Source organism: Crassostrea angulata, chromosome 7 (assembly GCF_025612915.1).
Source record: "Crassostrea angulata isolate pt1a10 chromosome 7, ASM2561291v2, whole genome shotgun sequence".
NCBI lineage: Eukaryota > Metazoa > Mollusca > Bivalvia > Ostreida > Ostreidae > Magallana > Magallana angulata.
The window spans coordinates 43,221,505-43,247,810 of NC_069117.1; the positions used below are offsets into that span (position 1 = coordinate 43,221,505).

The 26,306-nt window shown below is 31.3% G+C and overlaps 3 protein-coding genes across 7 annotated transcripts in view; all 3 read right to left on the reverse strand.

Moving 5' to 3' along the window:
* Positions 1-326: 326 nt before the first annotated feature.
* On the reverse strand, positions 327-8,674 carry LOC128157307 (uncharacterized). The gene is made up of 7 exons (XM_052819800.1): positions 8,527-8,674; positions 5,146-5,293; positions 3,922-4,154; positions 2,843-2,987; positions 2,034-2,266; positions 1,769-1,929; positions 327-889 (listed from the first exon to the last, which is right to left on the reverse strand). Exons 1-7 carry the CDS (start codon positions 8,588-8,590, stop codon positions 665-667), a joined length of 1,209 nt encoding a protein of 402 aa, XP_052675760.1. The 5' UTR covers positions 8,591-8,674; the 3' UTR covers positions 327-664.
* A 5,474-nt stretch (positions 8,675-14,148) lies between these two features.
* On the reverse strand, positions 14,149-15,632 carry LOC128191806 (uncharacterized). Its single transcript, XM_052864109.1, has 3 exons — positions 15,553-15,632; positions 15,318-15,406; positions 14,149-14,503 (listed from the first exon to the last, which is right to left on the reverse strand). The coding sequence occupies exons 1-3, from the start codon at positions 15,614-15,616 to the stop codon at positions 14,273-14,275; spliced, it is 384 nt and encodes a 127-aa protein (XP_052720069.1). The 5' UTR covers positions 15,617-15,632; the 3' UTR covers positions 14,149-14,272.
* A 5,119-nt stretch (positions 15,633-20,751) lies between these two features.
* Positions 20,752-26,306, reverse strand: part of LOC128192796 (mitogen-activated protein kinase kinase kinase 2-like) — a 28,942-nt gene continuing 23,387 nt past the window's right edge. For all 5 annotated transcript variants that reach the window (XM_052865769.1, XM_052865770.1, XM_052865771.1 and 2 more), the window contains 4 exons: positions 26,179-26,304; positions 25,770-25,899; positions 24,956-25,130; positions 20,752-24,729 (listed from right to left, as the gene is read on the reverse strand). In XM_052865769.1, coding sequence (XP_052721729.1) covers positions 24,501-24,729; positions 24,956-25,130; positions 25,770-25,899; positions 26,179-26,304 — 660 coding nt within the window. In that variant the 3' untranslated portion in view covers positions 20,752-24,500. The remainder of the gene's footprint in view (positions 24,730-24,955; positions 25,131-25,769; positions 25,900-26,178; positions 26,305-26,306) is intronic.

Sequence of the window (26,306 nt, forward strand, 5' to 3'; positions counted from 1 at the left end):
CGTTATACCTCCCGCAACATTCTGTGAAAGGTCAATTGAAAAGGACATCGTTAAGCTTTCTCTAACTAATAAACAATATTTTTTAATAAAAATGTGCAGATGAAAAGAGGTATTGTTGATTGTAGAAAAAGTCTCTTAACAAAAGATAAGTATTCCTTTGATGTTTTAACAAGACCAAGCAAAAATAGTTGAATAGTTCATTAAAAGAAGAGAGTATGTATACTTTAATTTGAAGACACACCAAAATCAAATGTAAAAGGAATTTTTATTCTACTCTTTTAAAAACCAAGTTGATAATTTGTTTTTGTTGAATGATTTACAGTCGATTAATATTTACAATTTCGTTTATTTTTTATCAATCTTAAAACACATTTTGTCAATACTTGTTCTGTGGACATGTATTTTTAGTCACATTTTTTAAATCAATGACATTGTACAAAGGACGACAAGAAATCATTTCAACTACATCACTCCAATCAAGTCAAAATCTAATCAATAAAAAGTATTCATAAAAATTTTAGCATGGACCTCATGCATCAACCTAAACTCATTTCTTAACCATTGTAAATTCTTGAAAACAACGTCTACAGAAGAGAAAAACAGCAAATAGGTTTATACAGAATTGTTGCTTAATTCATGGATATCATCACATTTACTTAAACTATTAAGCAATATACTGTATTCCGTGAGGTTTATCAGTAATGGCACTAAAGGCCTTCTTTTTGGGTTCTTCTTCCTCCTCCTCCTCTACGTTGCGATAGTCATCTTTGCTTCTGATGCAACAGAACCACAGCATACAGATCACAACGGTTACAAACCCAAAGGTAGAGAACCCGATAAGAAGACCGATAACTCCAAACCTTGCCGGTGGATTTGATTTGTCAAAAGTCTAAAATGAAGATTAAACATAATATTTGATTCAATTAGTAAATAGTATTGTCTCAGTAGCAGTATTAAATGTAAGGTTTTAGAAAAAAAAACATTTGATCAATTTTTGAACGATTGTGTCATTTTTATAAGGTAAATTAATTAACAAGGGGTGATACTCATTGGTGGTAAGGTGTGGAGAAAAGTTGTGCTGGTGTAACGCTATCAATTATTGCACTGTTCTTTGTGAACAAATAACAGTGCAATGATCGATCGCGTTACACCAGCACAACTTTTCTCCACACCTTACCACCAAAATGACAACTGGCGTGACATATATCATTTAATAATTAAAGGAACTTGGACACGATTTTACTAAAAAAAATTCTTATTTTATTTTTCCATTTTCAATGTTTATACTGATAAATATAGAAGTTTATAATGCTATGTCAAAATATGAAAGTCAAATATTAAGTTATAAGCAAGATACAGAGTTCAGAATTCTTTGTTTTGTAAACAAAGCTCGAATATTGTCATTTTTTTCATATGTGTTGTATTGGTGTATGTTTCAATCAAATGTATCTTTCTTTTGTTAAAAATAGTATTTATGAAGTTACTGATTAGTTTAAATTGTTTACAAGTCATTTTGTCTAAGAAATGGTAATTCTCTACATTACATTTTTTGTAAACAACTATAAGACTCGATCTTTGTTTACATAACAACCAATTCTTACCTCTGTATCTCGCTTGTAACTCGACTTAAGCATTCAATATTTTGGTCAATCATTTAAAATGCACCAGTAAACCATTTTATACATAAAAAATAAAAATAAATTTTTTGATCTCAAATCGTGTCCAAGTCCCTTTAACTCTCATCGCAAGTGATTGTTCGACGTGTTACCTTGCCATTCTGTCCGATGGCCTTTCCGTCTTCGCTGTACTCCACAAACCACCACGGTTTAGTGGTAGTCTCTGGGATTGTGGTGGTGGTTGGAACAGGTGTTGTGGTGGTAGTTGTGGTTGTAGTTGTGGTTGTAGTTGTTGTCACAGGTGCAAAGGTATCTGAAAACAACATTTTCTTTCCAAAATATAGATTTCTTACTGCAACCATAATTCTGTTTGATAATTTTATTTGATTCAACTTTCTAAAATTTTCGTTTCCATACCTTTGCATAGATAGTTAAATTGACTGCCACAACCGTAGTCTGCCCAATCAAAATCCGCAAATCCTCGGTTCCGAAGTCGAACGCAAAGTTCCGAGCTGCCTCTGCTTGGTTCTGAGGACCCCCAAGGATCATTGTACCAGGAAGAGGCATACGAGCCGGAGGTTACCACTGTCCCATCCTCGTGTACGTAATCACCAGACAGAGATAATCCGAACCAGACGTCTCCTGTGCTCCTGTGGAGAGATGTAAATAAATAAGAAAAAATATATGGTAACGAAATGTTAATATCAACCAGGAAGATCCTCTTGTACGTAATCACAAGACAGAGTTAATCCGAACCAGACGTCTTCTTTGCGGCTGTGGATAGATGTAAATAAATAAGGAAAATATATGGTAACAAAATGTTAATATCAACCAGGAAGATCCTCTTGTACGTAATCACAAGACAGAAGTTAATCCGAACCAGACGTTTTCTTTGCGTCTGTGGATAGATGTAAATAAATAAGGAAAAGATATGTTAATATATAATATAATGTTAATATCAACCAGGATGAATCTTCTGTTTCCATACCATTTCCCTATCCCCGTTCACTATGACAGGTTGAACGTGGTAAACACTACTGAAATTGTGAAAGTAAAGAAGATGATAAAAAACAAATCTGTATGATGAATTGTGCATTAGTATAAGTCCTTTTCAAAGAGATAAGTTAAGAAAAAATATTCATTTAATTATTGATGATAATTCCTGTATTTGATGCATAAAGATGATAGATAAATCAAGAAACAACTAAAAAGTGCTAGTTGCCTACCCGAAAGATTGTTGAACAGTGATGTATGTGATTGCAGCGGCGTTTAAAGCAGAGGATTTTAAAGACGCTAATTGCATCCCCATTCCTTCACATGTAGACTTTCCAGTACTCCAGTCACCAATTACATTGGGATTCAGGTAAAAACCTATGGCAAAGTTATATAACGTTAAATAGATTTCTTATAGTCTACCTAAACCTATAAAATGGTACCCTTGGCACAAAACGTACGGAACATTTTTATTCATGACTTTTTTTTTAATTTCTATACAAAAACTTTATAGCCATGATCTGAAATATTTGAATGCTTCAATAAAGTAGCATTCACATGTTCATTATTATCTGTATTATTATCTGTAATCTGTATTGCCTTAATTTTTTTTCGTATATATTACCCTGTGTCATTTATAATGGCATCAATTCTTTCAGCTATCAAGGTCAAGATCTATATAAAGCTATATTTATAAAGATGAACGTTTATTGACTTTTTTGTGGGGGGGGGGCTGTTTGTTGGGTGGGGGTTGTTTTTTTGGGAGGGGGTGTTGGGTACATTGTCCGTCATATTTTATTTGCTTAATCTTTTGTCTGCACTCAATGGCAGCAAGGAAACTGTACAAAATAAAGCAAATAAAGCCCTTTTCTTGTAATCATCTTGAAATCTTGACATGTGAAAATTAATTTTTATAATTCATTAATATCTTTTAAAACTAGATATCAAGACTTCGTTGAAAAAAGCGCTTTAAAGAGACAGTAGTCATTCAGAATATTTTCTATACCGCAGATATGAAAAATGTTTGTGATTGATCGTTGTATCATTTGTTTAAACATTTAAAACACTATATTTCATCGTTGTTTTTTCGAAAACACCTGACCTGAATGTCGAATTCACTTCCTTAATGAAACTATTGTTATTTCAATTTTCATCTTATTTACTAGATGTTGCTTTAATTACAATTCATTTTAATGACAGTTTTTTGTATCAGTTTACCTTAACCGGTTTATAAATATTCTTAAAGTCTTTTGTTTGTTGTTTTTATTTTGTTGATTTTACTGTGAAGGTCATTAGACAAAAAGTAATGTACCTTCGCACAAGAAGTCCTCTGTACTACTACAATCGTGATGCTTCCACAATAACCCTGCTCCCCACTCCATTTTAACACACGCTTTGGTGACATCATCAACTGGGGTAGAACTGTCTTTCCAGGGTGAATTGTAAAATGATCCCCAGGAGAGTGTAGTGCCATCCATCCATTTATACACCATCGTGGGCTGACTAACGTCTCTCTCTATGCCTATCCATACGTTTTTGTCTTTTCTGAAATAAAAAAGATTATACTATATTGTACAAAAATGTATGTATTAATACTAATGGATAAGTCGTAACTAAGTTATAACTAATGATATTGTACCACCTACATGCAGTTGATTTTACCATAGAAAATTATTCAGTATTCGACAAATATTTAATATTAGAATAACATATTTTACTTGTTGAGTCACGTTTTATTCTTTAGGCAACATTCTTGTGGAACTGCGATTAAATTTTGACAAAAATGCATTAAATTTGAATTTAATATAATTTGAGAGAATTTTCCATCTCAGGATATCGAAGGGCTTAATGATAGATTTGATCACGGCCCGACCAAAATTATTACCACATAATAATCAATGAAGGATCCTTTATTACTTTTATTTATATCATTTTCAGAAATTGTACGATTAAATATTTGACTTTAAACAACCAAACCCAATCTATATTTGACTGTATAGTAAAAAATTAATACGTAGTGTTATCACAGACAAAGACACTTTAAAATGTCAATATAATAATTTCATACATATAACATGTTCTAAATAAAAAAGTTACTTGAATTTATCATCTTCAGTTAAATGTCGAGATTGTCTTGTATTTATGATCGCAATTATTAATAATTTACAATATTTCAATTGTGTATCTTTGCATGAAGATTTTTGGAGAAAATACTTGAGAACAGATTTCCATGTCCTAAGAACAAGTTATGAAAACGATTGATTTAAAAATAAACAGGAAAATAAAGTAAAATTGAATGCGCATCTCAGTAATACTTGTAAAATAACTATGTACGTTTGTTTACCAATACCATATCACGCTCTCACCATTGGTGTAATTATATAAAGTTTTAATATAAGAAACTGGCAAAGTCTTCGCCTTTAAAGTTCCATTCCATTTATCATCTAGAACAAACTGTTAATCATTTGATTAAAATGACACCAATTGCTTGTGGAAAATGTATTTAACATGGCTGTATTAATGTAATCTGACAAACCCAAAAAGTGTATGGTAGGCATTTAGGAACGACTTTGCTGCCTCCCAGTCCGCCTGAGTGTGGAACATTGCCAACCTCATTCCCAAAGACTCACACTGTGCTTTAGCAGCAGGTACTGTGATGTCCATGGATTTACCATAGTAAAAACCTAAAATTTAAAATTTTCAATACCTAGAAGTACGTTGCCGAAAATCAATTGATAGTGTTTATAGTTACCACGACTTGACTATTGTTTGTCTAAAATTAAAGCCTAAATTAGCCGTTTCTTAAAGAAGCAAGCTATTCATTTTAAAAGATGAGAAGGGTAACCCATGCTGTCAGAGCTGTGTAGGAAGACGAATACTAGTACTCAACACTACCGAGCATAGTGAGTGCGTACGTTCTAGAAGCAAATCAATAAACATTAGTTGACTTTAGTTTGTCAATTACGTCAGTATGACTAAGGAAAGGAAACGATATTCCTGATCGAGCACTTGATTTTCTGAAAAAGTTTACTTAATCTATGGTAATATTTACTTTCCTTTCTTTACAGCTCTTTCTTATGTTGTTCGCTGGTCCTTTAACGGTTTCGACGTTCAGCTTGTGTTTAATTCTTATAGCTTGTCAATATTTATATTCCTTTGATAGAAATCTAATAGAGGTTGCATTTTGAATAATCGATAGTTTTTAGAATGTTTAATCGGCGACAAAAATATTTTATTATTTTTTATTTATATGTATATAATCATCGATTTCTTTTTCTATTAAGAAATCAAAATTAAAATGTGCTTTAAAGGGTAAAAGATGATTTTCTAGTCATACTTAGAAAGGAAAATTACCGGTGTAGTTTTCAGTTCGATACATGTACAATAGTTTGTCTAAGTTTATTAAATTAATACCTCTAAAAATATAATAAAATCTTGGATAGCTTAAATAATGTAACAGATTGGTTAAATGAAACTGACTTTTTTATTTTAAATAAAGTTTTTGGCTTTCGTGATTATTTCGTTCATTGCTTAAAAAAAATCCAAAAGCCCAATATTTTCGATCGATAGGGTATCAACTTGTATCTATATCTGGACTTTATCTGGTATGTGCGAGATTGTAAGAATTTTACGTCACATTGTCATATCTCAGAAAGAAAGAATACAATGTTTCTTTTAATACTAGTATGTCAGCTTAATCAAATCTGAAGGCTGTTTAGATCAGATTCCTGATTGTATTTATATTGTATTTCGATTCGGTGTAAAATCACAAATGTTGCGCTTCTATTATGAATTCGCTAAGGAATACTGTACACCAACTACTATTTTTATCGACTTTATTTCGCGATTGACCTTAGATGAACTAGTTTGAAGTATATAATTTTTGCAATCAAAACCTGGGTTTTTTATGACAAATAATTGGCAAATAACAGTCCACGGCGAGAAGTATTCTCGACAATGAAGCTCTCGTGAACCTCGCGAAAATTTTCGCACGCGCATAAAAGTTGGTTAACAATAATTACTACCGCAGTAAATCATTTCAAAAAAAACAAAATGAGTTTAATAAATGACATCTTTTCCTACATTTTCCTATTTTTTCCTACTTTTTTTTATGAGGAAAACGAGTTTGCAGCCACCGCCTTACAAAATGACTTTATTTAAAATCGAATATTAAATTGATTATGTTAAGGAGGCGGGGTGGTTTTGGTCATTCTTATATGGTGTTGATCTTGTTTAGAAGAAGAGCGCTCTATATAAAAATTTAGGAAGATGCCAAAATTCAAAAGTCAAAGTTGAAGTATATTTTTATCTTTATTTGCTAATAGTTTATAAGTAAACAAAATTAAATCTTAAAATTTTTGATAGATCTGATAGTTAATTTGTTGACCATCGAGCATCATTAGTTTTGAATTAAGGTGATGGCTGCAGACACATTTCCCTATTTGAAAAACTACCAAAAAGTGTGTCTTTTTATTGGTTTTGAGAAAAAAATACGGAAAAATGCTTTTTGACGTTACAATTACCTAATTATTATAGATAATTTAAGTGTGTGGTAGTCATATGCAATTATAATCTTTATTTCATTTTTGCAATGTTTTGGAAAATTACTTTGAGACACGGCAACATACGACTGAGACTTTTTGTTGTTTTAATAAAACGCTAAATAATGATTGAAATGGTTTGATAATATCCAGCTTTCCATTAGTGACGTTTGTGTTAGAGCACCAGCACCAAATAATTTTTTTAGAATTATAGTCTCTGAAAATGAAAACCTTAACCAATGTTTCAGCCTTTTTTCTTATTTGATATTTACAAAAATAGTTCAGATATGTCTTAAAAGAATCTTCATTACAATCTTAAAATTCTATAAAAATTCATTCTTCATCGTACTTTTTAAAATGATTATCTTAATTGTTGCGACAATATCAGTTGCTTTCTTTGGTAACTTTGATATTAGAAAGCGTTTCAACTGCTCTTTTAAATCACAATTTTTTAAACATGTTTCTTCATTAATATCTTCACAAATAACAGAATATTAGGCAGCTCACTACATATAGACTTGTAATCTTTAAAACCACAACATCACGAGATGACAAATGTATTTTTATTGTTTGCATCGGTCTATTTGGTTAAAGTTTGTGAATAAATTGCAGATCACGCGTGGGTCTTTTTTTATATTTACTGAATCAAATTGTAATTCATAATTTTTTTTATCCCAATTTGCATTTTTCCCCTGTTTTTGTTTGTTTTTTATTGTTGTTGTTGTTTTTTGGAGGGGGCTACAATGAATTGAATATTGCCAAATTTTTAAATGATATAACGATATAATGTTGTGTGAATTTTTGCATAATATACGCAGACACGTCTTTCAAACAACTAGATTTTGATATATCAAGAGTAAAAATATGTGTTTACAATTTCTAAAATAAGAAACAAATAAGGATCGAGAACGTATCTTTACAACTCAGTATCGTACATGCATAAGCCCTTGTGTTTATGCTTCAAAATGTTGAACATTTTTTCTTAGAAAATGTTTCATAAAATCCAGTTTATGCTATTTTCTACTATTTAATCTATCAAATACGTTCTCAAATTATGTTCAGTTTACAATCTATTGCAGTAACATTTATCATAATTATTGCTTTCCAAACCACATTGTATTCATATTATTGGTTTTTCAAATCAAGTTATGTATACAGATACATATATTCACATCTACAAATATATAGATATTTTTTAATTACTCATCTTAAATGAAAATAATTGTTTTATTGCTCTTTCTATTATTGCAAATAAGGCAGAAAAATAATTCTAAAAAGGCCAATAAAAATATATATATAACTAACGCCTGGGAAATAAGATGACACAATTTACATCTTTGAATATTTTGTATAATGTTTTTAAAATTTTGAATTACCGTTTATGAGGAGTAGTCTTGTACCCACCACGAAGCACAAAATCGTCACGTGCACACCAGACATGGCCTCACGTGCCTTCTTCAGCTAAATAAGAAATTAGGTTTCAATTCAATTTATAGGAAATTTTCTATTTGCAATTCATGCATGATTAACTAATCGAAAACTGCTCAAAGAAACATTAATAATTTCCTTTTAATATCTCGTAAGGTCATGGCATGATCTATTGATTGCATTTCAAGGTGAAGTGCTTTGTTTTATATTTAAATTTTGTGTCTAATATCCTTACATTTACAAACCTTTTGTAAACTTTAACCAAAGTTACAATGGTCCAATAGAAAACACTGGTAAAATGAACCTAAGGAAAGGCCGTAGTAAAGCCTATTTCCTATATAAAAAGGTTTTTACTTTTATTTATTTCCATATGTAAAGATATTTCTTCCTTTCGCGCCACACAATTAAAGATTGGTTGCATTACAAATGTTTTGCACTAGAGATCATTTGTTTTGCAGCTGTTGATTATGTTTTAAGATGGTCTGTTTTTGAATTTTAACATGTTTTTAAAAACAAGTTGTTCCTTTTGCTTTTACGTCTTTTTTAATATTTCCGCCGCCCAATGCTGCATTCATGGTCCATTATGAAAGCAAAGACAAGGTTTTTTAAGCATATTTTTTTTATACAATTGTGGTTTTATTTTTTGTTTTTTTCAACATGTGTCTCGCAAGAAATCGGTGGAGAAAATAGAAATTTTTAACATAGGGTGAAACAAGTGCCTCTTAGCATGGTGAACACTTCCTTTGAATTTTCATCAATAGAAGCCGGATCTTCTTGGCCATTGTTGTACTCGTTGATAGCAGCTGATGTAAATGATGTTGATAGCAGCTGATGTAAATGAGATTATTTTTTATCCCAGTTCCCTCACGCTGGTTTTCATATGTTTCAGTCATCTGATACGTTTAGATGTACCTAAAACTTGGAAATATTTTGTAATAAAACTCTTTGGATAGGGAAATCATCTAAATCGGAACACTCATTTTTATATGAAACGTAATAATTAGAATCTTCAAATAGTTAAAAAACAAACTTATTTAGGGTAAAACCTGTGTTGCGATACTTTGAGGCAATATATGCCGACTTCAAACAATAATTAAATGGGGGAAACTTTGCAGGTACTTCCTGGCAAATGGCTATAAAATGATCCCTGTTATTTACAAAGATAAGAAATCGTATGTTGACACAACATTTTTCACAAGCATACTTACTTTTATTTCTAAATAAGGGCAAAATTTATGATTTATGGCAGAAATTATAGACGTATGTGTTCTTAATGTTATTTTATGAGTACATGTATATACATTGTCATTAACATTTAACAAACTCAGGGATTTTGAATAAGAAAGCAATTTTAGTTTTACAAAAGGTTGATCCAGTTTGTCAGAAATTTGTGTCACACATTTTTTTTTTCATAGTTAATAAAAACAACTTAGAAACTTAGTAAAAGGCCAAAATATTTATATCTTTTATGTTTGTTTTCCTACGGTGAGATTCAGCTTACATGGTCCAAAAATTCAACATCTTAATTTTAACCCCAAAAAAGAATGATCTCATAATTTATTATAGTGCACTAAACTACATCGTAGTGGGTTAAAATTTGAGATCTAAAAATCAAAAGATAATCACTAAAATCTAAAAAGTTTTTTTTATTACCCCAGATAATATAAAATATGTAATATCTATTCATCAAAAAACCTACCAAAAAGTTAACAAAGTTGCATAGAGATTTAAATTTGAAAATTTATTCTGTTTAGGTGCTATAAACCTTGTTTTAAAAGAAAAACTTAATAGAAATTGAACTGCTGGCTGTTGCATAATCGTCACTCGAACATTGTTTAAGGTGTTGATTAACGATTTTTATTTAGTTTATAACCCGTGGCTTACAGTCGGTAGAACTAAGACTAGTACTTGAAGAATCCCTAAAGAGAAGCGTTGCCATTAAGGCGTGCTTTTGCTTCTTCATGTCTCCCTTGTTATGGAACACTGCCACTCTCATTCTCATCTTGTTTTTACGATTGGCATATAGTCAGTCGATTTTCTAAAGTAAAAACATAAAAGAGAATAAGATATTAGTATCTATTATAGTACATGTACTTCTCTTTATGAATGAGTGGTGGATTGTGATGTTTAATAAATTTGTAAATGTCGCTAAGGAAAAGTTTTTGCGGGGGGAAATGCTAAATGATGTATAGACATTTATTGTTGTTGTGAAAAGAGAATCAGACAGTTTTGATTTCAAATAAGAAATAAAATGTTAAACAAATCAACCGCATTTCTGTTTATCCTGCGTAATTTTAACAAGTGTAACGCAAGTAAGTGTCCTTACTGATCTTTATAAATGACAGAGGTGAAAGTAATGAAATTCTGTGAAATTGTTTTTATTATCATTCAGTCACTCTAAAATATGTTTCCTGTGATCCCCTCCAGAGGGAAATATTGCTAAGTCAACTGTCCTTTAACTTAAAAAAAAACTAATGGAGCCTTAATTATTTGGCCATGGCGTCCTCTACAAAAATAGATTATTGGGTATCAAAAATTGTACATGACATGTGTCACGTACAATTTTGATCCCCATTAATATAAATTTCTGTAAAGGACGCCATTGCCAATAATTTGTGCTCCATTAGTTTTTAAAGTCAAGCTTCAATTCTTTTAACACATTTGAGAAGTTTACTATCACTGTTGGGCAAATGGGATACAATGTGGTGATTTGGAAGGGATTTGAGGTCTGTTGGATTCTTTACTAGCATCTTTTTAGTGACAAGACTGCACTATGGCACATGAAAGGGGCAATAAAAGCATCGGCCTCTCGCTCTAGGAGTTTTTAATTATACATTTGTATTAAACAGAAGTCTTATGTCTTGGCAACGAGATGGCCTTCACTTGCATCGCTTTGTAAGCTAAATAAAGGCAGTTCTCCTGCACTCTTGACCTACATGAACTATGCGTAAAACCCCTCAATGTATGCACAAATAATATAAACAATTCTCTAATCTACTGAATGTTTAAAGGGATACCTTTGTTTTACTGTCACTTAACGTATTGTAATTAAATATCGACAGGTTTGAATCAGGTATTTGTCCACTAGAAAGTTAACTGCATGGTTTGGTTTGGTTTCATATTCAAGTAAAATATTTTCAAATGATTATGTGTTGATGCAAATAAAAAGGTATCATTTAGAATGTTAATATCCCTAAAAATCATCTTTATGTCATTAATTTTTCATATTTCAAAACCAACAACATTGTTTTAAATTGGACAAAAAGCCCATCTCAAAATGTTGTTAAGTGGGGTAAAATATACTATGAACCAACAAATTAAGTAGATCTATAAGAAGGGAAATGGTATGTAACTCAACATTGTCTCTTAAATGGAAAGTGAAACAAAAATACAATGAATTGATTGTTTAAAAATAAAACAATTGCGAAGCAAGATTTAGAATTAAAAACGGGGAAAAAATTTCAAAACAGACACATTTATTATAGTTTAAAACAAACTTGACCAGATAATCATGAAAATTAATCATTCATTACAGGATAATCATGCTTAGTTTTTCAATGGTAAAGCATGATATATTCTTGAGTGATAGATACATACATGCATGTATTATATACATTCTTTGATTTTCATAAACTGTCAATATTACTAAATGCAGCTCTCTTGCTCTCTTCAATCTATATTATAAACAAAAACCTTCTGATTTATCATTTTTACATGATTTTTGGTGCATTCCAAATAAATTTTGGAAGTTAAATAAGGCTTTGGGAATACTAAATCACTCCGTAAAATACACCTTTTATTGCTTTTTACATTAACTGTGCATTTGTAAAACCCTAGACATGCTATATGTTAACAAAGTAAATCATTGGTGTTACAAAAGAATGCATTTCAAAATAAATGAGTAAAAAGGCCGGTCAGTGACTACAGACAGACATTGAATATACATGTACTTTATAATTATTTGTTCAAATTATATATATTTATGCATCTATTTTTTCATAACACTTTTAATAAATTTTATGAATGCAGTATGATTTTAAATTACATGTGTACTTTATGATGATAATTCCTTATTATACATACAATTTTCAGATGAACTTGCTGCATATTCTCTCTTGTCATTATTAAGAAAATAAACAAAACAAACCTACTGAATTTATAATTTTTTTCTTGTTTGCACATAATCTATATTCAAAATATTGAACAAACATTTTAGGTTTTCAATATCTTTTTATGCGCTTGTTTTATTTATTTAAGGTTAAACAGCACCTTTATAAACATACACAATTTTTCATTATGATAATCTTTAATAATAGATTAACTGTATTCTAAAGGCGTTCCTTTTGTAACTGGGGGGGGGGGGGGGGGCACTTTTCTTTTCTGTACAACTTAAAGATTTTGGATCATGACCAATTCTTAGACATACAAAACCTTTACAGATGCATGTACTTCTTTCTTCGATTGATTTTTTAAAAGGGAACTTGGCAAGAAAAACTTGACAAAAGTTCATTTTAAAAGAAAAATGATCTGTAGATACATGTATACGTAAAGATGACCTTCAGCTGTAGACACCTTTTAATTAACTTTATAAGGACATCAAAAAACTTTGGGTTGTCATTTTTATATTAAGCTATGAATTAAGGCATTAATTAAGGCAATAGACAAAATATTCTTGAATAATTGACAAATATAAAATGAGTTAATGTTATCTAAGAGTTACTAATTCCTGGATGTCGATTTTGCACCGTAAAAGTCTTCTTCAGCTGATGGGAAAGCAAACGTACGATAAGTCTGCGATAACAATTATGTATTCACTATGGACCTAAAGACATTTGGAGAAGATATCAGTCGTACGGAGATTGTTATGAGGTTTCCGCAAAAACGGAACAGTGATAGTGCGAGTTTGTTTCAATCTTTCTACAATGGCTCCTGAATAACTGCTTTCTGAGTTACTTAGAGATTTCTTAAAGGGGCATGGTCACGATTTTGGTCAAATAATATTTTTCTTTTTTCATTTTTTTACAACGCCTTATAGAAAGCATTTCTATTGATCAAATAAAATTTGAGAATCAGTAGTAATGTTATAAGAAAGATACAGGGCTCACAATTCTTTGTCATGTAAACAAGGCTCGTGCCCTGTTTTTATTTACACATGTTCAATATACCAGTAAAAAAATCTTTTTCAAGCTGACTTGTCTATCTTCTTATTCAACACATTCATTAGGTCTAAAATTGGAATTTTCACGTCAACATTCAAAATGTAAACAAAAGCTTTGTTTACATAGCAAACAATTGCAAGCTCTGTAACTTGCTTATAACTCAACGAATAACACTCAATTTTTTATGCCTATTAAAAATGCCTTCCTGAAGCACTTTGAACATTAAAATCGGAAAAATAATTTTTGAGTAAAATCGTGACCATGCCCCTTTAAAACTTATTATCATCCCATTTACAAAGCATGTAACCAACAGATAAGAAAAACAAAACACGAGAAAAAAATGTGCTTAAAAAACAAATATATTTATTCATTATTCGCATACTGTAACACAATGTATACATTTATCATTTTCATATCCACCTAAAATGAAATGAGTGAGAAATGACTGATATGTCTAACCTCAACATGTACTAGCTAGCTTCCATTCCTATGTCAAATAAATTTTGTGAAAATCAAGTGATTTGTAATCCCATTTCTAAGCAATGTACTTGATTCCGTGAGGTTTTCCAGTCACTGGACAGGATGTTATAGTTTTGGGTTTCTCCTCTTCGTCTTCTTTGTCGTCTGCTCGGTGAGAGGTGTTGATGTTTCTCGTGCAACAGAACCAACCGATGCAAATCATAACGATCAGAAACCCAAAGGTAGAGAATCCGATGACAAGACCACCAGTTTTATACCTAACTGGCGGTTTTGACTCGGTGAAAATCTGAAATGAAAACGACGCAATAAATTAATGAATAACAAAAGTAAACTGTTACACTATCTATTGATTGCTCTACTGATCAAAATTTTCAAAATTCTTTTCAGTATAATAATTTTATTTGATAACATCTTTAAAATGATATATGATTAACTGTACGGGACTTTTTATTCATAAGATACAAAAAGGGGTCTTTGTATATTAAATACCTTAATTTTATAGGTGTTCTTTGTATGCACATTTTATTCATTCGCGTTACAAAAACAAGCTTATTTTAGTATACATCCGCATTTATTAAGTAATTCTAATTACCTTTATATCTTTTGTTTTTTATTCTTTTATGGGAAAGCACGTTAAAAATGAAAGTTGTACATATAAACTTGTATATTAAAATAGTTAAATATTTAGCCTCCATTTTCATAAGGATGAAGTCTATTTCTGATAAGAAGGGCAGAGGGTCTTTCATTTGTTAAATGTTGATATATTTTGCAAAATGGAATTAACGTAAATTAATGCAAACTTACACAGTCATACTTATTCATAACTGTTACACGTGTCAACATATTTGTTGAGTTGTTTTAGTCAATATATTGTAGACACTTTCAAAGACTGTTTGATGGTCGTGCGTGGTTATTTTTAACTATATTAATCTCCTTGAAAAAAGAACACCGTATAAAGATAAAGAAAAATATTTAAATCTTAAATCAAAAGTATTTTTTTTTTACTAAATAATAGATAATTGTCAAATAAATGTCCTAATTAAATTTTAAGGAGGGTTCGATAGGTAGTCTGTTGACCATCCAGCCCCCCTAGGTTTTACCTTCCCATTTTTCCCGATCGCATTGCCGTCATCGCTGTACTCAACAAACCACCATGGTCTGCTAGCTGTCGTCGCCGGGGAAGTCTGCACTGAATACATATCAATCCATTAATTATTTACTATAAACAAAATCATTAAATATTTGACAAAAATTCATGTTGCGTGTTCGATTTGATTATCGAGAAAAAATTCCAAAATGATAATTTCACTGAATATATATTTTTTTGTTCTTCACCTTGTACGTTGAGGAAACAAGTTCCTAAGAAAATGCAGGTTGTAACTGCACGGACGAGGAGCATATTGCATATTGTTCTGTTATCACAGTTCAAGACAAATTTGTTGCAACTAGATTAAAAAACTAATTTATATGAGTTTGCTTTCAAATGAGATATATTTATTATTAAACTCCAATTAATTATTGTTTGCTTGCTACGTAACATTGTAAAGGGGTATTCATTTTGATTCTAATATGTATTGATTGAAAGTATATGCATGTATTGTACAACGTCTAAAAATAATATTCTGAAAGCTTTTATCCATCTACAAAAGTACAATTAATTCTGGTTTTGCGTCGAACTTTATTTTTTTCCGTAAGTAGTTGAGGTTGATTTAAAATTATGTAATATACATTTCTCATCAAGACTAAACATTTTCTCAAATATCTTTTAATAAAATTTATTGTGTTTATATATAACTGACAAAACTAAGTCACTTCTAGCAGGTTTTAATTAATTCATTTCAATTAATTTATTCGCGTGTGCAGAGTGAGAGAGAGAGAGAGAGAGAGAGAGAGAGAGAGTGTGTGTGTGTGTGCGTGCGTGCGTGCGTGCGTGTGTTACAAAATATTTCTAAGTTCAAAAAGAAATCTTACAAAATACATAGATTTGCTTCCCTTTAAAACCTTTCTTTACTTTTGGGGAGAATTTATTCAGTCTGTAAAATGTATTTTGTGTTTAATTTGATCAAAAATGTAAACGATAAATATAAAATTCCTAACTGTAACGGCCGTCACCCTTGCATTGCTGCATCAGCTTTAGTGGAATGGTATTATAACAGGACTAATAATATAAAGGTAACACACGCTACACATCTGGCACAAAATTGTTTTATTTCAGTGAGCTGATTACTTAGAAATTAGGACACATGAATTTGAGGAGATGGAGTTTGTTAACCAGTTAACTTCGGAAGACATTCTCAATACGATTGAGTCAATTTGATAATTTTTGTTTTGTTCTTACAGTTCATTTGGAGAGATTTTCGAGGTTTTTTATCAACTAAATTTCCCCCATGGAATGAATTTTGAAAAGGTATATTCGGAGAGCTTGAATTTAGCAAGTAATGATAAAATGGGTAAGGTTGGCTTAGTAAATAGCGTATGAATCCCTTTTCTTAGCCTAAATCCCTAAAAATGTATACTTTTGTGTACTGGAGTTTTGTGTGGTAAAGTAATTTGATAGAGATCGATATATTTGAGTAAAAGAAAACGATAAAAGTGCATGCTCTGATGTCATACTTGGCAAATAAGGCCCTTACGATTGCATTTGTTTTCAAAATCATTAAATTGATTTGCAATTGACTAAGCAATTTGTTTTGTTGTTAGTATTATACTACAAACATTTTATTAACTTCAAAAAATTAAAGTCAAAAAATGTCATTGATTTAAAAAAAAAAATAACGATCGACAATCATTAAAATAATTACTGGCACCTAATAAAATTTTGCTCTTTGTTGACTTCTGAACAACGAGTATATTTACTTAAATTATTTACAAAATTGCTTGAAATGTATTTCGATAAAGAAGAAAAACCTGAACTTCCTTGGAAAAATAGACTTATGCATATTGATAACATCATTTAAAAAAGTAAATAATTTTCAATCAATGAATATTGAACGGCGTGTTTCCTGTATTATTTTTGCAATTAACACCAGGTCAGATAATTATGCCAGTGCCAATGAGGCATTTTTTCATCCGTCTAAAGCGCACTTATGTTCTCTTTCGCTTCGCTCAGCCGAACATAAATTATTTCAAGTTCATAATCATATAAATAAACGAAACAAACGCATAATGAAGGAGGTGACAACAATAGCCACATTTATTATCGTTTTTATATACAAGTAAATTTGGTTTCTTACATGGAACAGCCAGCCCCGAATATAAAGTATCCACCGCAAAAAGTACTGCATCCTAAAAAGATATTCTTGCCGAACCCAAACCCAAAGGCACCTATACTTCCAAACAAAAATTCTTATCTACCAAAATGTTTTTTCCCAAATCATGGAATTCCTAATCCGGGGGTGGAGGGGGGAGGGGGGGGGGCTAGCATGCATATGACATGACTCCAACTTCTCACTCTTTCAAGGTAAATTTAGGGACAATTTTCTTTGCTGCGAGAAAAAGTGGGGGGGGGGGGGGCGCTGAACCCTCTATGATGCTATTTGCCTAATGGTTAGGTCTAACTTTGCCAAAAAAGTGTGGGGGGGGGGGGGAGGGCTAAGCCCCCCTTGCCCCCCTAGCCCCCCCCCCCCCGGTTCCGAAGCCTATGTCAATCATTAAAGACAAGTATTTAACGGGGAAATTACTGTTGCTATGTTTATTCAAAGATATGTAAATATTACCCTACAAAACTTTTTTAAAGATCCCATGGGAGTTCGGATATAATAAAAGTAATTTCTTCGGGAATGATTTTCAGACTGTAGTATCTATAACTATCTTATTTAAATTGTATAATAAAGGTACAACTTTATCTTATTTGACAGGTGAAATAAGTCAATCACAAAAGTGGTTATGGTTATGAACTCTATTACATGTAGAATATATATTTTTAGGAATATGCACCTTAACTAGGACTGGCGCAAAAATGTAACCTTTGCGCTGGCATAATTACAGGACCATCTGTAGATAACATACTTTCTCTTGATGTAACAGTGCTTGATAATCATGCCAGTACAATGATTTGTCTGTCAATTTGTGTTGGCATCAAGTCATACATGATCACCATAATCAGAATCACGTTTGTTTGTTGCGGATGGAGAAGTCGGACTGTTACAGCAGAGATCTTGATGGCCGCCAATCTCATTGGAAATTAGAACAACATTCTTATCCAGCTTTTGCAACGGTAAAATCCTTTTTTGTTGACGATTTCTTTAACATGTCTGGTTTTTTCTTCTAAATTTGCACTGCCTTAGAGTTCCATATCACTCTTGGTTTTTTGTAAGGATGGTAAGTCCCAGTTTACATCTGCCATTTCATAGCTCTTTGCTGATCAGGTCAATTCTTGTAACCTTTTTGTTCTTTGGTACATATTTTTTTTAATAGGTTCTAAACTGGAGCAGCTACATTTTATATAGGTGATTTTCTTCATTTCTCTTTTCCTCGTACAATTTAAATGAATTTTGGTCAATGCCAACAATACACTTCTGTAAAGTGTATTACAATTCCCCATACGTGAGGCTATTACTCCGTCTAGATATACCTGATTGCAACATGGTGGTTGTAAGTTTGACCACCTACTGAGAATACGACGTCTTTGGTCATAATGATCATGTTACCAGTCAAATGAGCTTCATTCTTCAGATTATGGTGCATGGGTTTTTTCATTGAATCTTCAACTCCTTGTTGCCCATTTTTTCGTTGTTCTTATGGCTGTGTCTCTTTAGATTTCCATTATGCTCACCCCAAATAATAAAACATCACTTGATTAAAATTCCAACTATTGTTATCAATTCTTTTTTGCATATGTTAATGCACAGCATAAAATATTGTAGTAAAAGCAAAAGTAAAGGTTGTATCTTGCTTTGATTATGCTTTCATTGACTGGTTTTCATTCTTCTTCTCTAAGGTACGTATTCCACTATTATTATGCCTTTGCTATGTTGGTCACCCCAAGTAATATTTACATATTCATATGATGATCTTGCATATCTGTCAATCAGGAAAACCTGAAACTGCTCCTTTTTCTACTACTTTGATAACAGTTCATAAAAGTCGGCATATTTCAGAGGGCTCGTGTAAAAGTTGTTATTGGTGAAAAATAGTTGTATTATCAAATGCTTACTACTTTTGAATGGTCCTATTGTTACCAATTCTTTGTCTGATTCTTGTTATTTACCATCAGTCAATGTGTGGTGTAGGGTATTGTAGCCTTTACTGTTATAGCTGTTATTTCTGATAGTAGTGCCCTTTCTCTACAGAATACCAGAGGCTTTTTGAAGAGTAGATTCAATTGGCGATGGAATCGCTTTTAATCAGCTACTGTCACTCAGTTTTGAAAGCTTTAACATAGACTTCATAAAATAGAATTGTGACATGACTTATTTGGGATTGCAAGCATCAAGTTTTTACGAACATTTGTGTTTTAGTTAAGAAACATTCATCTATCCCGAATCAGTATCCCTGTTGACTGGATTCCTTGAGAAAGCTATTTGTCAACTTTCGGACTGAACTGTTCCGCCTCCTAATGGTATCAGAAAACAGACTGTCCCCCTTTGAGACATTGCCTTAAAATTATTTATGAATACATCAATTTATTCCATGAAAAGGCATCGAATATTTTAATGACAAGAAAATGATTAGCATTTTGAAAGAACATGTCAAGGTTTTTGTTGAAAGATTGTTCACTCCACTTGGTTTTCATTCCCTCACTGACTATCTCTTAATGTGAAGTATTTTGGTTCGAAGAATCGGTTTTAAAACCCCAAAGCTTTGAATTTGAATAGTCATCTTTAAAATAATGGGAAAATGTTCCGTTACAAGTGTTGAAACTAGGATTTTTTCATCCTAGAAATTATTCAGATAAAAACTGCCACTGCAGTTTATTTCATTGGACCATGGTTATACGCTTGGCTTTAAATTCATAAGTAACATATATTGAGTGAAAAAGAAGGTTTTGAATTGAAGCTTTCAAATAATTATATGAAAGTATGTTATAAACATGATTAAGCTAGTTACCGGAATTTTTACTTTTAGCGGGTACTTTGAATTCACCGAAGCATATACTAGAAAAAGAATTTCTTTTTAATGTGGATTAACACATGTTCATCATCACAAAGTTGCTGACCTCTAATCGAAACGAAATTTGGTTTTATTTAAGGGATTTTATCGACATTGTCATAAAACTTAGTCTGCAGCCGAGTGGAAATGGTGTCGGGCTTGTGAACCGTACATCCCGAGTTCAAATCCCGCAAGTTTTTGTTGTTACTGAGTTGAATTTTTTAGATATTCAATTTTTTTTCTCCCCAAACTGCAAAATTTTCGCTTATTTGATATACGTACAGTTTATCATTATATCTTTCATAATCAAATAATCTACTGTTAACTTGAGTTACTTTTTCCAAGCGTGTTATTCCACCTTAAAAACGCAAAATATAAGTGAACGGTCTTGAAGTTCATCGCCCAAGAATTTTAGTAAAGAAAAAAAATGACGGAAAGAAGCCATATTATACACATTTTTTATTGGTGTATAAAAATAAGGCACAATGACACAAGTGATGACGGTTGATGGTTTGCATAAAGGTTTCAACAAAAATAGTTAGTTTAATCACAGGCTGGTCATAACAGGGCAACAGATTTACCTTTTTAGTTTTTGAGCTCATAGCACTGTACAGTATCTTTTTACAGTATTTTTTAAAATAAAATTCCACTGGTTTTTCATTGGATATACAAGTTTTGAATATCAGCATCTCAAAAGACAATTCTAATTGTAAGATTTCAAACATGTTAAAAAAGATGCATATATATTTTTTTCTTATTCTTAAAGAAAATAAACTTAACATAGACAATAACAAAGAGTTAAAATATTCATATAAACTCTAAAATTCATCTCTAATTTCTTTTAACTGTGTAAATTGGTTTTTTCTTTGTTCGGACACTTTCACCAAAAGTGACACCATGATAAAACAGTTAAAAGCAGCCACAGTACCTTTACATCATATCTGAAACATGATTTGAATACAAAACAATAATATCTTCAAATAAATTGATCTATATATAATATACATTTATATATATATATATGTGTATATATAACTTAATATGACAGAAAATTTGTTCATAACATCCATTCATTCATTCAGTCTCTTTAATATGTACAATTTACAATGAAAAGGATGTCCATGATGAACATGCACTGTATGCATTAATTTCATGAAATGACAGACTCTGACAAAATCATATTAAAAACGATTTTTGGACAAATCAATCTATCAAATCTAATCATAAATATAACTCATTAAGAAGTCAATTTAAAAAACAAAATTTAGCCATTTCTAGAAGTTTTGGACAAAAATGATTAACACAGTAAATATAGCATCGTGTTATAAAATTTATAAATTGGCATCGAGTGTCCATTTTCAAGGTCAGAGCTGTCATTTTAATTAATACTTCAAGATCAAAGCTTTATCTCCCCTTAATATTAAGTATAAATTTGGTGTATATATAGTTATATGAACATCTGTACAAATTATTTACACTAAATGTACATAAAATCACTGGGACTTGGGAGTTTTTAATTCCATCTATCACAATCGTCATGAAATCTATCATGTGTAGCTACTATTGATCAACATTAGAAATCGTTTGTACACTATATACATATCATAAAGTATTCTGTTGAGAACATTCATCCTAAGGTTTATACGTATATGAACCATGTGAGTATCATTGTACTGTTACTAGTTTGATCTCCAATGTTTCCGTGCCGTGTCTTAATACCAAAACCAAAGATGACGATCCTATTCAACCACTTAAAAAAAAAATAAAAACTGTTCTGAAATTTTTTTTTCAAAATCAGAACCACTTACTATTTTTAAATCATTTGCATAAATAGAGATAAATATATTGTTACTGAAAGAATTTTTGTAAAGGAAATTTAAAAAATAAGAGGAGTAATGAGCAAAAGGGAGCTAAGTTGTTATTGCTGAAAAAAATTCTTTTACATTGTACCATACCATTCCCCATTTCCTACTTTAAAAATACTGTACAAAAGATAAATGCAATCATACTGAAAGAGAAAAAAACCGGCACAAAGCTCAGAACATATTACCCCAAAACATACCTGACAAATGCTCATTTGCATAAAGAAAAAAAATTGTTCTTATGTAGCATCAAATTTTCAACAAAAAGTCAAAATTTTAAATGTGGACTAAATTATGGTTTACATACATTTATTTCGAACCAGAGGACTGCTGAATTTGGTTTTTAAAAAAAGAGTAAAAATGCATGTCAACAGGATTGGACTCATAAAACTATGTGTTAACTATGGTGTCATGGTAACAATTCATAAACTTTCTACAAGAAGAGAAAAAGCTTGTTTGTTTCATTTTCAACTAAACCAATTCCCCTTGATAACAATGCACATGTCTAAATTCAGTTAATCATTATTTTACATTGTGCAGGAATAATGCCCAAAAGTTCTTCTAGAGTAATTGCACCTCTAATAAAAAACTGGATTGTAAATATAAAGAATCAGTACAAAAGGTTCAACTTTCCCCTACAGTGTAAACATATTAACATTTCTGAGAAAAAAAAATAAAATACTGTAGCTTTATGTCCAAAATTAATTTTTATACATAATTATATATATATATATATATATATATATATATATATATATATATATATATAAAAGTAGATTAGAATCCCTTAGAACACAGAGATGTAATGGAACATTAGAAGACAACAGCTGTTGAGTGTAGGTCCTGCTACTTTGTTGTTAAAAGTATGTTTAGGAGGGCAAAATTGTGTACATCTATATCTATATAAGGACTTCGGATGTTAACGAGTATGAAAAGTGAAAAGATAATGAACATTTCATATGTGCTGCACTAAAAAACAGGAGTATACACTAGAAAAGGAAGTACTGATGTTTTAATATCATCTTTCATTTGTGCAAAATTTTGTCATAATCTCAATGACTTTAACAAATGGCCTCATAAAACTTATTCTCTATGTCTATATCAATTCACAATAACTTCAGCTTATATTCAGTTATTTATTTTAAACTAGTCTATTTTTAACCAACTGTACATTTCTGGAATACCTGCTAGTTGATACCAAAAAAAATAATTTGAAATTCCTAGTTTCTTAAGAAAATCAGATATGCCAACAAACATCAGAATTTTTTTTTTCAAAATTAAATAAATTTTTAATTCATAAATGAAAATACTTTTTCAAATTTGTAAAATGGATACCTTTAAACATTCTTCAAATTCTCATTTGTTAAGATCATGAAAAGATATTACATAAAAAAAAAAAAAATTACCAAATGAATAATTACCTCAAGTAAAAACTTTAGATTGGACAAAAATTTATATATATTATTAAATATGCAATATGAAAGGCACTTCTTTCCTTTAATCAGCACTATATGTCAGCAATTTTCAGGGAAGATTCAGTATATTGCTCGTAGACCCATAAAACTTGCCAATGACTGTTAAAGGCCAGAAAAAAAGTCCTGAGAAAACATAAATAGGTGATCATCTTGTACAAATCATGAACATGCACTTTTCCCAGCAATTCTGGTTTTGAAGAAAAATATAACTCCTAAATCTTAAAAGTAGACACAATTGTATGCATAGCTTGTCTTTGCCCAGTTTTTGCACTCTTATGTGTTCAAATGTGAAGTTTGCTTACAAATAATCAAATTGAATTTACAAAAAAAAAAAGAAAAAAAAAAGGGATGGTTTTATAAAAATTGGTACAAAGGATGAAATGAAAGTAGAAATCTTGTTTGATGAGATGGGTGGGTTTGAATGTTACTGTACTGTCAGTAGCTTGTTTTTAATACTTTTGTTTTCAGTCTGCTCAATCAGACATGTCTGTTCATCCTAAGCACTGATGGCGGACAGTGAACCCTCTATTCGCTGGAGATGCCTGTCGGGATCCTTCACCGTTCGCAGTAACCCCGCGTTCCAATCCAGGGACCTCGTTAAGACCTGCCTTTGATACTGCTTCAGGTTTCCATGGTACTCCCATTCTTGAAAGACTTCTTTGGGTATTGAAAAAATACTCCTTTCTAGACACGTCAGAATTCACAAGTCCTGGATATTTTTCTCAGCAGAAGAAACCCTTTAGAGATATGTACTTTGTTTCACAAAGATGACTCTCTTCACACACATTTTTTTTTCTTCAGATGAACACTCTTTCCATGGAAAGTCAGCAAGACATCACTATAATACTCCTTGTGATTACCCAGCTACCCATCTGTGACCTAGTAAGTCTATTGCAGTTGGCCTTGTGCTCGGATTTCGATCAAATGCTTTACTAAGAACATCGTGACATAGTTCTGAAATATGATTTGGCAATGTGAAATGTGGTCTCTTCTCCATTGCTATTTTATATAATGCAGCCATCGACTCAAACTCAGCCCATGGTGGTTTGGTGGTAAGCATTTCCACTATCGTACATCCCACACTCCTGGAAGAATGAAAAATACATACCACTTTACAAGATATCCAGTTACACATTTCTCCATCTTATCTAATTATTTTCTCTTGAAAAATTACTTTACGTTTACATAGGAGTTATCTTTCTTGATTTGTTTACAACTGTTGAATGTAGATTCATGGGAAAAAAAAACTATAAGTGCCTTACAATTTAATACTGAAAGACTTCTACAAAAGTAACTGATCAAAAAACTAACCAAATATCTGCCTTGCGTCCATAGCCTTCCCCATTAATAACTTCTGGGGCCATCCAGTATGGGGTTCCCACCACCGAGTGGAGACCGGTGGCACTGACTATGGTCTGGAGCCGCTTGGAGGCACCAAAGTCACCCAGCTTAATGTTTCCATTGCCATCCCGCAGTATGTTAGCACCTACAGTCATAATTAAATGAATTATTTAAGTCATTCATAAGTACACGTATACCCGGTATGTATTAACATAATTATGAACACTGATCTCATCTCTTCTTCTTTTTGTATTTATGCAGTACCACATGTTCAAAACCAAACAAAATGCTCAAATAATTTAATGTCTTTATCAAGTATAAAATACATGTATAAGTATCTATCCACTACCGTACTTCCATCATAAAATTCCATTTCATTTTTACTTTACTGGCATTTATAGAACTAATATCTTCAAACCACTTCTTACGGAAAAACAAAATTTTAAAATTCTGCAAGGAATAAGAAGTAAGTCAGAATCCTCCAAAGAGTGTAAAATGACTATAACAATATTGTATGTGACGATTGTTATTCCACTATAACAATATTGTATGTGACGATTGTTATTCCACTATAACAATATTGTATGTGACGATTGTTATTCCACTATAACAATATTGTATGTGATGATTGTTATTCCACTATAACAATATTGTATGTGATGATTGTTATTCCACTATAACAATATTGTATGTGATGATTGTTATTCCACTATAACAATATTGTATGTGATGATTGTTATTCCACTATAACAATATTGTATATGATGATTGTTATTCCACAGACCTTTGATATCTCTGTGTACGATGACGTTCTTATGAAGGTAAGCTAGGCCCTCTAACATCTGTTTGGTGTATTTTCTGGACACATTTTCTGTCAGAGATCCATACTTGGTGATTTCGTCTTTAACTGAACCCTGAAAAAAAGAGAAAATGCATAGTGCAAAATTACAAAGAATATTCATTACACTGCTCATCAAGATATTTACAAACTAGATTTCTCATGCACATTAGTATTGCAACTAAAAAGATAACTATATTTAATCACAAGAAATTAGCACATGTAACACTACAGGAAAAGATGGATGGGATTTTTTTTTTTTTATTTCTGAAGTCAAAGGACTCCAATTCAAATTTGTTGAAATAACATAGGTACAATAAATTTGCTGTGGAACTGTAGCTTAAAAAAATCTTACCCCAGGTAAGTACTCCATAAAGATATATAATGATTGCTTGTCTTGTGCACAACCAAAGTATGAGACAATCCGCTCATGTTCAAAGTTACGCAGGAGATGAATTTCATTTTCTAAAGCACGTACTTCCT

Bases quoted from the DNA above. Each gene is read 5' to 3' on its own strand.
- LOC128191806 (XM_052864109.1), bottom strand. From the start codon at position 15,616: ATGCTCCTCGTCCGTGCAGTTACAACCTGCATTTTCTTAGGAACTTGT. The intron at 15,407-15,552 runs GTGAAGAACAAA...ATATGTATTCAG, and splicing joins TTGTTTCCTCAACGTACAAG to TGCAGACTTCCCCGGCGACG. The intron at 14,504-15,317 runs GTAAAACCTAGG...TTTTCATTTCAG, and splicing joins CGATCGGGAAAAATGGGAAG to ATTTTCACCGAGTCAAAACC.
- LOC128157307 (XM_052819800.1), bottom strand. From the start codon at position 8,590: ATGTCTGGTGTGCACGTGACGATTTTGTGCTTCGTGGTGGGTACAAGA. The intron at 4,155-5,145 runs GTTTGTCAGATT...TTTTTATTTCAG, and splicing joins GCCTACCATACACTTTTTGG to AAAAGACAAAAACGTATGGA. The intron at 2,267-2,842 runs GTAGGCAACTAG...ATCTCTCCACAG, and splicing joins ACTGTTCAACAATCTTTCGG to GAGCACAGGAGACGTCTGGT.